General features: G+C 33.4%; 1 protein-coding gene across 2 annotated transcripts; it reads right to left on the bottom strand.

Moving 5' to 3' along the window:
* Positions 1-223: 223 nt before the first annotated feature.
* On the bottom strand, positions 224-5,884 carry LOC113753993 (origin of replication complex subunit 4). Of its 2 annotated transcripts, none has more exons than XR_003465114.1 (16): positions 5,701-5,884; positions 5,444-5,534; positions 5,271-5,327; positions 5,083-5,130; positions 4,637-4,687; positions 4,514-4,557; positions 4,323-4,386; positions 4,150-4,236; positions 3,222-3,313; positions 3,055-3,136; positions 2,510-2,595; positions 2,310-2,419; positions 1,214-1,306; positions 1,060-1,124; positions 825-918; positions 224-534 (listed from the first exon to the last, which is right to left on the bottom strand). XR_003465114.1 is itself a non-coding variant. In XM_027298292.1 (16 exons), exons 1-16 carry the CDS (start codon positions 5,808-5,810, stop codon positions 493-495), a joined length of 1,266 nt encoding a protein of 421 aa, XP_027154093.1. In that variant the 5' UTR covers positions 5,811-5,884; the 3' UTR covers positions 224-492. The 2 variants fall into 2 exon arrangements, 1 of the variants encoding a protein (XP_027154093.1); XM_027298292.1 differs by having other exon boundaries at positions 825-968.
* Positions 5,885-10,979: the final 5,095 nt, after the last annotated feature.

Genomic DNA, 10,979 nt, shown 5'->3' with positions numbered 1-10,979 from the left:
TGGGAAGTGTATAAACTTGCCATGTGCACGAAAAACAATGCCTTGTATGTGATGAGAAATTATTTAGTTCAACCGTTTTGCCGAGTCAATTCCAAGAGTTTATTACAAGGAAAGAGCCACAAAGTAAAAAGGAAGCGTCTAAAATTGAGTAACTTCCAGTTTGTCTATGCAAACTACCTCAAAAATAATCTACTTGATGATCTTTTTGTGCAGACCATGCAACTGAAGATTAAATTTTATCTTCTATTGATGCACAATAGATCATCCACTCAAAACAGAAAAGACTTGCAGCCCTCAGTCCTTGTCTCATGGTAGCCTAGACATTCAAGTTACAGAATCTTTGAAACGAACTGCATGTGTCATAAGAGTTATATTACACTTACAGAAAAGGTGACATCTTTTGACAGTTCTTCTAGTTGTCACAACAGAGGACTTGTCTATCTTCATTTACAAACAAAGGTGCACGCTGCACCTTACCAGAGGGAAATGCCATCAAGTAGTCGTTTCACGCTCGACTAGTTTATAAAGTATTGCCTGCAAAAACAGGGAATAGTAAATCAGTAACCAATATGAATCGCCAACAGCTTATTGCAAACTTCTGCAGTAATGCTTGTAATCCGAAGCTTGGTTGAACATCAAAAAGACTCCAGAGAGAAAAGAATCTGCAACAAAAAACAGAAAATAGTTCTTCTAACCGGCAATGCCGTTATTATCCAATTTCTTGTAGAAATCAATTTTACTCCAGTAGAAACAAAGACAGTTTGGTAGTTTGTTACACATTGCAGGTGGAGAACGGATGAGCAAAACTTGAACAAGTAACTTACAGGACAAGAACCATATGATTTGAGTCCTTGATAAAGTTCTTGCCATGAAATGAGTAGCTTAACAGGTCGAAATTCAATAGAATGGCCATGACCTCTGTTGTCCAAAAATGAGATCAGTTCACGCTGTAGAAGGTGCTCAAATGCCTGGGAAAATGCAGATTGCAGTGTTCGCTTGACAATCATAATGACAGACCAAATATTGTTCCTAACAACATGAATGGAATCGTATGCATACCCGTCGGCATACATCCCTTGCATAATAATCTGTTGTTTGGAATGAATCATGAATGCTTTTGTACTCTGCAGTATAACAATATTAAAGATTGAGATATTGACAGAAGTGTAACAATATAAAGTTATAAGTAATAATTTGATTATAATTCAGTCACCTTTCATTATAGAGTTGAAGTTGCAAGTTTCATGTTCTCTCACTTCCAACCGCTTCATGCAAACAAGAATATATAGTTCCAGTATTGAACAATCTGCGCCAAGAATTTGAATTAATGCTAAAGTTGAAAAGGGATGGGGAAATAGGAAAGCAGGTAGGCCTAAATGCTATTTTATGAAAAAGTTGTTAGAAGTTTCCTGTACTTGTCACCAGCAAGACTTACAAAAGACTTATGGATCAAATTCAGAAAATATTTCATTATGGATCAAATAAAAGAACTTAGCAAATTGGTTAAACAGCCATTTCCTAATTTCAAATTCAAATGAATATTTCAGGTGCACATGTTCATTCTGAGTAGGTTAAAAAGATTATAGCAGAAAGACACAAGATTTTGACTCCAAAAAAAAACATTGGTTAATTTAATCGAGCCCTCGTTTCAAGCAGAACATACCGAAGAAAGAAGTCGAATGATAAAACATTAGTTTGTGCAGAAGAATGTTTGTCGAGTTTTTCAGGTGAGAAAGACAACTAAGCTCAGGTTGCCTATTAAGGTCCAGTGACTTTTGCATTCAGATCCATAAAGGTTATTGAAGTCTTAATCATTGCATCACAGAGAATGCAAGACTTCCAGCTTCTTTCTTCTCCCTTTCTTATTTATAAGCAAGACAAAATTATGGCCGAAGTGTGCAGGAAGACAAATGCAGAATATGGTCTGAAACAAAACAAGATACAACATAATTCATTTCTTTGAACTGAACTAGCACATTGAAACATATGCTGGGCTTCAATGTGGAAATGAAGACAAAGTCGAAGGAAAAAAATTAGGAACCGTTAGACATGATGCAGAATAGTTTAGCAAGCAGCATTTGTCAAATCTAATGCACATTTTAGAAGAAAGAAGCGAGTAGCTTGGATCACAAATAATCAGAATTAGTACTCTGATCGACTTTGGAGAAAAGTAAATGAAGAACTTACTCCTAACGCTGAAACCAGTAATAGATGGAAAGGATAGATTGATATCAGTTCAGCAAAGACATGGGCATAGGGGCGAAGTATAGCACATTGACATCACCCAATAACAATTGAGATATTTTCACCTTTCAAACACTCCAGCTTTGGCTGTCTTTGTATATTCGATAGTGCATCTTTAAAATTTTCAACTGATAAGAAGCCACGTTTCAGATCCAGGTGACAAAGTGCAGAAAACCTATAGCACCAAGTGACGAGATGAGCTAAATACTAAGCATTATATTCTCGTGATGAAATATGTAGTTAACTTTAGCAGAACCAAACTTACAGGAACGTCAGTACTTGTTTGAAAGTTGAGTCTGTATTGAATACTGTATCCATGATGTCTTTGAACATTTTATCTGCAAATATGTTCTAAAATGTTGTCAAGGGTAACATTGTCTTATTAAGTGCTATGTTAACAGCACTCAGGAGCTGTACAATCTGGACCACTTTCCACTTCACCTACATAAAAAGTCAATCTAGACCCACAATCATTACTTCAACATAAGTTACTTGATTTTCTAGAGATTAGGAACCATTTCAGTTGTGCCAGCCATGAGATTGGTCTAACATTTTGTTATGAGCTGGCTGGACAAAGATGGATTGAAGGCAGATAGATTTCTTTACAGCAAGAACAGTTTGAGTTATACTCAACTAACATATTATCATGGTATTGGTATCTAACTGGACCTCATGCATCATTACCATTCACCCAGTTCCGAAGCTGCAGCAATTGGTAACAGAAGGGAGACATGATTTTGCAAAGCTAAAATTATGAGATGCAGTACTGAAGTTCTTATGCCAGTAAAAATATAGCATAGGCAAGGATACAAGAAGCTTAGAGTTGAAATTAGCCACAAACTCATGAGGTAAATCTGAACCAGATGGTAACAGCAATGCGTGCTCCAAAAGTCTGCATATTCAACATAAAAATCATAATGGCAGCCTTTTCCAGGAAATAAATGGAGGGCAGGATGGAAAAAAGCACACTACTTTACCTTTGCAAATCTTCTCGTGAAGGAGGAAGAAACAACAACTTTCTATGAGAGAAACGAGATCTTACTCTTTTCTCCAATAGCTGATCAGCATCCTGCACACATAGCTTGATTAACTTATCATTTTCCTACGAATTTTCGTCCAAAGACATCTAAAATCAAGTTGGAGTGAAAAGTAATGCCTTTCAACCCATTAGCGTCTTCTGGTTTACAAAGACATACAGACACAAACAAATAGACAGTTCCTTGTCAATCAACTGAAACTAACCCGCTACAAAGTTCACCGCCTAGGAAGCTAACTGACAATAAAGGAGTCCAGCCAACTTTTAACTTGCATACTAAACATCTGGCGTGTTCTCAGATATTTGCACATAACATAGGCCATGAAATATTGAGCTTGCAAATTAGCGATGCATAATATTATAATTCATTTTTCATCAACAATTAAAGAAATATTTATGTTTAAATCGCAAAATATTTGTATTGAATGGTGACTGAATGTGAATTACAAACAGCATTTTTGTTTGCTAACAGTATTCATTTTGTTTCCTGTATCTTTCTGTTGATAAAATACCAAAAGAATTTTAAACTTTTAACTTGCATACTAAACATCTGGCGTGTTCTCAGATATTTGCACATAACATAGACCATGAAATATTGAGCTTGCAAATTAGCGATGCATAATATTATAATTCATTTTTCATCAACAATTAAAGAAATATTTATGTTTAAATCGCAAAATATTTGTATTGAATGGTGACTGAATGTGAATTACAAACAGCATTTTTGTTTGCTAACAGTATTCATTTTGTTTCCTGTATCTTTCTGTTGATAAAATACCAAAAGAATTTTAATTTCTGTATTGGAAGCTACTCAAGGAAACTGATGCAAGTGTATAAGAAGAAAAAATTCAGATGCTAAAAGAACATACCAATCTGCAACTCACACCTATTACAACAGCTTGTGATGTCACAGATTGCATAGCATCTAGTAAACTATACAGCAATCGTTGTTTGCCCTGAAAAAAGAAATATTACACCCAGTGAAGATAAACTCATTTTCCAAATGAGTATTTTTGGTATCCTTTTTACAAGATAACATCACCTGTGCAAACAGGTCAAACTCATCAAGTACAAAAAGTACTGTTTTATGTGCCAATCCACACTCCCTGGGGAAAAGGAAGTTCCCAACCAAAAAAGCAGAAAAAGTTATCACCCCATCTTGAAATAAAAGGAACATGACAGCATTCAAGAGAAGATTGTCACATATATTTAAAAAAATGAATATCTACTTACCGAAGCATCGCTATTAGAAATTGGGAATTTTCATCAGATGATGCCTAAGAGTTACAAATTATGGTTAATATGCTTTACATTTCGAATATATCACAGTAATCCTAGTTGTCAAGGCCATCATACCATTTTTGAGAATGCCAACTGATGCTCCAAACACAGTTGCCTAGCAATTTCCTGCATAATTGGAAAAACAGGCACTGTATCATAATGCAGAACAAGCTCTTCAACTAAATAAGAAAATTTCAAGACCAACATATAATTGTTAGAAGTTTAAGCTTGATAAAAACAATTAACACAGTTGAGAATATTGGAAATATTTTTCATTACTATCTCATTCTCACAACTATCAAGCTCCTTTATATTTAGGCAGATTAACTTTGCTGAAAGGTTATATGACAGTGAGTGAAATCACTATGACAAGGAATCAAAGAAGCTACTTTTGAAGTTTTTTTCCTAGAACAGCTAATCTGCAAGCACATATTTAATGAAAAGCATAAACTATGAACAAGCAAGCAAATTGATTGTTGTTAGGGAAATTAAAAAGCGAAACTTGGGTTTAAATTTCAGACCTTTAAGGCGCAATTGTCATCACTGTGCAAAAGTCCATTGAGCTTAATCTGAGACCACCATAAGAAATGCAACATATTCAATGGTAACAATCCCCATCAACTTAATTAATAAAACAAATTTCAGTAAACCAAAAACTCAACAAATATATAAAGATACAAAACTGCTGCAAAATATCGATAACCAATACCACGGATATCATATCAGGGAACTCTCTCAATAAATCTTCAAGAACCAGCTCTAAAACCTAAAACAACCAAAACAAAAATCTCAAATAAATGAAGAATTCCATGGTCATAAAGATCCATTTCCCAGAACCCACACAGGAAAAATATGCAGGAAAAAAAGAGGAAAAAAACTCACAGCAAGTTTTCCACAGCCACGCGGGCCAAGAAGCAGAACTGAATTATTACATGACTCAGTCACTGAGCTTGAGATTATATATTTCAATTTGCTACAACAAAAATAAAAAATCTAATTAAAGAAAGAAACCCATTACTTGAATTTGCGTAAAATCCAAGGTAAAATCAGATCTTCTACAGAAAAACGAGACAAAGAAACTGTGGGTTAATTATATAAGACATGAATCAATATTTGGGATAGTGAGAAAGCTATTGCACCTGTAGTTGCTGTCGGGAGAATCTGAGAAAAGGGTGAAGATGAAATTGGGGTTGCAAAGCCTTGATCGAAGGAGGATTACAGCTTGTTCTGCTGGATTCTTGAGACCCATTTTTCAGCTGCAAAAAGAGGGATTTTCTTTCTTTCTTTCTTTCTTTCGTTTTTTTGGGTGAGAAAAGAGAAGGTGGAAATGGCGCGAAAGAGGCAGGACTGCACTGGGAGATGGTACACATTGACATAGCATGGTCGATGATGGGGACGGCTAAATTTTATAATAAGCCCTTGAGAATTTTGTGTTTTGTGTTTCTGGCCTATGAAATTGTAGTAATTTATGGTTTAAAATTTTAAATTGTCAACTTTAATTATGAGATATTCTCGAGCAATGGCATATTTCCCCTTTTTTTTAATAGTATAAGTGAGAGAATTCAAAATCGAGATCTCTCACTTACATTCTTTTCTTCGAACCAGTCAATCCATCATCTTCCTTTCTCAGTAATGACATCTATTTAAGTTATCTTCTATTGGTTTTTGATAATAGTTTTGAGTATTATATCTGTTATATATTTTGTTATATTGCTGAAAAAAAATACAAAGTTGCGATCAATAAGTACAGTTATGATGGAGCAAATTTCTACTGACCAAAACCTATTGGGACTAGGGATGTTAGTGAGCCGAGCTACTCGCGAGCTACTTCACTGTATCATAATAGAACAAGCTCTTCACTGTATCATAATAGGATTTGATGTACCTCGAATTCTTACATTCCCTGTACGCTCTTTGTAGTTCTATCAATAAAATGTCAATTTTTGCTCAAAAAGAAATAAATACTGTCATGAAAAAAAACATGTACCTTTATTAAAGCATTAATATTATAAAATCTCATGTATGAAAGCAAAAAATTTGTACCATGATAATACTGCTTAGGATAAACCTAAGCTTTTCAAACTGTGAGAACTTAATTTGTGTAGCATCACAAGAAGATCAGGGCTTGAACTTGTGAAATTATCCTTAATGGATTGATCAATAAAAGTGATGGTTAGCATCTTGCACAAGATGATAGAGGTCTTTCTTTTTTGCACCCTCTGCAAGTTTTTCGAGCTTCTGTTTTTCCTCAAGCAATTCTGTAGCTTTTTGTAGCATGACGCTAAAGCAGGCATTAGCCCACACCACAGTTGCTTCTATTTGTGTTTAGTGACGTAATTTTTTGCTTGTGATCTTTCTTCTCTTTTCTCACAATTTCCAATTCTTCATGAACTTTTCTCAAGATTTTCAGCAATTTTCTTTTCCATGGTTAATGCTGTTTTTGGAACTTCCAACCAAAACGATCATCTTTTGTCAATCCATTTACACAACAAAAAAAAAAAAATCAAAATACAGTAGTGTATGTTGGGCATGGTTAAATTTTTATGAAAACCCTTGAGAATTTGGTATTTTGCGTTTCGCACCGGATGCCCTCCTAACTTCATGCTTTCAATTGTCAACTCTAATTACCAGATATCCTCGTATAATGGCATCGATTTAACTTTTATTTTATTGGTATTTTTTTCAAGAGCTTAACGGTATTCCTACAATTTACAAGTTGACCAAGTTTGTGATTTTATTTATTTATTCAATAATTATGTGGTATAGTAGTGATGAACTAATTCATAGGAAAGTAATATTTGTTTTAGTGTAAACTAATTCATAAGCATCTCATCCCCCAAAAAAAAAAGCAAAATAATGAATAACATTTTATTTTATGCATGTAATATATCATTCTGACCTCATATCATGTATATGAGATAGCACCTTCATGTTAACTCAATAATATAATTCTAGTGAATGCAAGAACTATAAAATGTTCTCTAGATATTATATAAAATGCTATTATAAAAACCTAAGCTCCATACAATTAATAACCATGAACGATCCATAAGTACAGTAGTAAAGTCATGAAAACAAAGCATGCCATTTATTAAATGATTAATCTTTTTTTACAAATTCAGAGGAGTCTGAATGCACGATAACTGATCTAAGTTTAATTTTAAATTCAAATTTTGTATATATGTTATGCGCCAGATCATAATAATATATACGTTGTCAGTGTATATAAGATTTTATTTACTAAAGCATTAAGTTTGTATAATCTCGAATGCTGCATGAAAGGAGAAAATTAGTTGTCCCATGGTAACATTTGCTTAGGATAAACCTAAACAATGATACAAAATGATCGATAGAACTAAATTTGTGTAGCACAATAATAATATCACCCTAGCTAAAACTTAATCAAAATTAAAACGACCAAGAATAGCATGTTGATCAACGAAAACGATGGGTAGCAGCCTGCACCAGGTAATGAAGAAGGTCTTCCCTCTTAGCATTCTCTGCAAGATTCTGGAGCTTTAGTTTTTCGTCAATCAGTTCTCTCTCTTTCTGAAGAAGGCGGCCAAAGTGATCATCAGCCCAGGCTTCCAATTCTGATTCACTGATACCTTGAGTCCAGTAACGTGTGACTTTTAGCTCGTAGGCTTTCTTCTCTCTTCTCACGGCTTCCAATTCTTGACAAACTTTTTCAAGACTTTCAGCAGTTTTCTTTTCCATGGCTAATGCTGGTTTTAGAACTTCCGGCCACTGTCACCCTTTGTGAAATCCATTAGAAGGGAAAAAAAATAAAAAGAAGATAAAAAATTGTTGCCAGTGTGGGCTGCTAAAATTGATGCTAATTAAATGTGGACATTGTCAAATATATTCACAAATTAAGACACAAGTAATGACCTTAACTATTTCAATTATTTTAGCAGTTCATCGAAACAATTGATGAAAATTAAGAAAACTGAAGGAGAATTTTATCTTCTCTGTTCCATCTTAATTGTCCTTAGTTTTTTTTATATGAATTAAAATATTTCTATGTTATATATAAAGCACACCAATTAAAGCAGCATGAAATATTTGATGATGTATGTATCATAACTAAATAAAAGTCGTGACTATATAGTCGAAAAGGTGCACGAGTACAATGTAAATTCGCAACTTTGTCAACCGAAGATTGATCATATATTTTGAGACAACAGATATAATATTTCTGGTTTCATGCATACCTAACATATGCTACTAGTCCATGGGACAAAGAAAAAAAAAAGTAGTTCATGACACCAATGTTTCGAAAATCGACGGATCGGTCGGTTTGACCGTAAACCGATCAAGTCTGCTACTGGTTCAATACTAATGTTGACTTATCATAAAAATCGGTCAAAATTGCAAACAATCATTTGAACCATTCAACCAGAGAGTGTGTGTGTGTATGAAATCATTGAATCGGGATTGAGACCGATTGAATCTCGATCCGATCACTTTACCGGTTCAATTAATTCAAAATATTGCATGATACTCATGGATACTATATCAAACTTGACTAAGTATAAGTAAATAAATAAATAAGCCCTTATTGCAATAAATGAAAGCTAAATAAATTAAGCAAAGTACATAACATAGTGCACAACCGTGGGAACTAATTCAATAACCAGTCAGAGATGTTTATTACGTCGGATTAAAACCATGCACATTCAAAGAAGCTTTAATACATCAGATTAGGCCAGGCATATTCAAAGAACTAAGCAAGATTGCAAGAACAAGGAACACATGTTAAAAGAAAGATATATAGAACAATAGAATAAGACACACCTGTTTCATAACGTCTTTGAGACTCTCTTTTTTTTGTTTTATATAACGTGTTTGAGAGTCAACAAGGTTAAGAAACTAGGGTTGTTATGACTTATGAGCAGCATATATTTATATATAGAGAGATCAATCTGTATGGATTGAGAAGAAGAGGAAAGAAATGTTCAATCAAAAAGAAGGAATCAAAGAAATTGTACAGGACTCAACAACATAAATAAGGCAAATGGTGTGCAATTAACAGGCAATGTCAAAAATAAGGCAATTAGTGTAGAATGTAAAAAGAAGGAAGTAATAATTTTCTAGGAAGTCTCTCCATTATGTGTTCAGATTATTGCCTTTTCTATTTTACCAAAAATATCGTCCCTTCTCCTTTTTCATGAAAAGTGTAAGTATGATTAAATTTGGTAGTTTTAAAACTAGTAATTGATGACAACATAGAGGGTAATAGGCCATTGGTTGCCTATGGGATCGCCAACCGGTTGGATTCATTATCACGAACAGATAAATTAACACACTACTTCTCCAGTTCTTCGCCATCGTCAAAGGATCGCAGCTTTTCAAGAGCCAAAAAAGCCAAAGCAACCACAGAGAGAAAGCAACATCCAAGACTACTACCCTGCAAAAGAAGAAAGATAGTTAGAAGAGAAAGAGTCGTGGAGAAAGAAGCAACGCAATAAGAAACAAAAGGGAAGTTGAGAGACAAGCAAGAAGAAGAGATTGTACAGGAAGCGAAACGAAGCAAAACTTTTAATGGAAAAGACTAAAACTTGCATACGGGCAAGAGAGAAACTCTCATGGGACTTCAAAAAAGTTTAGTATACTTCTCTACTTTCTTTCTGAGAGAAATACGTCATTAATAAGAGCAAAAGTTTATGAACTCTAAAAATTATTGATTTTAACTAGAGGTGGCAAATCAACCCACTTAACTAAATTTACCCATACCCGTCCATGAATAGATGGGTATGGGTATCTTAAATTTTTGTATATGGGTATAAATGGGTTACCCAATAATACCAATTTATTAAATGGGTATTATTGGGTAACCCATGAAACCCAATTAACCCATTTAGAATTCTCTTCCCCCCAAGTCTCTTCTTTTCTCCCACCTTTTTTTTTTCAAATTTTTCATTTTGTCATGATGTTAACTACTTTTGTTTCATTATTATTATTATTATTATTTGTTGGTTTTATCTTATTATTTTATTTTCTCTTAGTTTGTTAACTTGCTCATTTTTTAGCATTACCAATTTATGATAAATTTTAGCCTATTTTCTTATCTTTATAAAATGAAATTTTAAATTTATATATGAAAAAAATGTTAGGGGTTCAAAATTTTTGGATTAAGTTTTTATATTAATTTTTATAGTACTTAGTTCAAATTTTTATATTCTTATTATTCAATTATTAAATAATAGGTAATTTTGTGACATAGAGTATAAATGAAAAAAAATTGGTAATTAAGTTTATTGAACATTATAAATAAATATTTAAAACTAATGATGGGTACAAAGAGTGGTATAAATTGATAACTTAGTTTGCAAAAATGAATTTAAATGAGTTTACAAAAAGTTAAAATAAATGGGTTATAAATGGGTAATTGGGTTACCCAATTCATTTTTTGACT

The sequence above is a fragment of the Coffea eugenioides genome, chromosome 11 (genome assembly GCF_003713205.1).
Source record: "Coffea eugenioides isolate CCC68of chromosome 11, Ceug_1.0, whole genome shotgun sequence".
Taxonomy (NCBI): domain Eukaryota; kingdom Viridiplantae; phylum Streptophyta; class Magnoliopsida; order Gentianales; family Rubiaceae; genus Coffea; species Coffea eugenioides.
Note: the sequence above shows the minus strand (reverse complement) of the source record. Positions and strands in the feature narration are given on the sequence as shown.

Excerpts from the sequence above, each read along its gene's own strand:
- LOC113753993 (XM_027298292.1), bottom strand. The coding sequence starts at position 5,810 with ATGGGTCTCAAGAATCCAGCAGAACAAGCTGTAATCCTCCTTCGATCA. Across the intron at positions 4,237-4,322 it reads AGTTTGACCTGTTTGCACAG|GGCAAACAACGATTGCTGTA; the intron begins GTGATGTTATCT and ends TTCTTTTTTCAG. Across the intron at positions 535-824 it reads AATCATATGGTTCTTGTCCT|GCAATACTTTATAAACTAGT; the intron begins GTAAGTTACTTG and ends CTGTTTTTGCAG.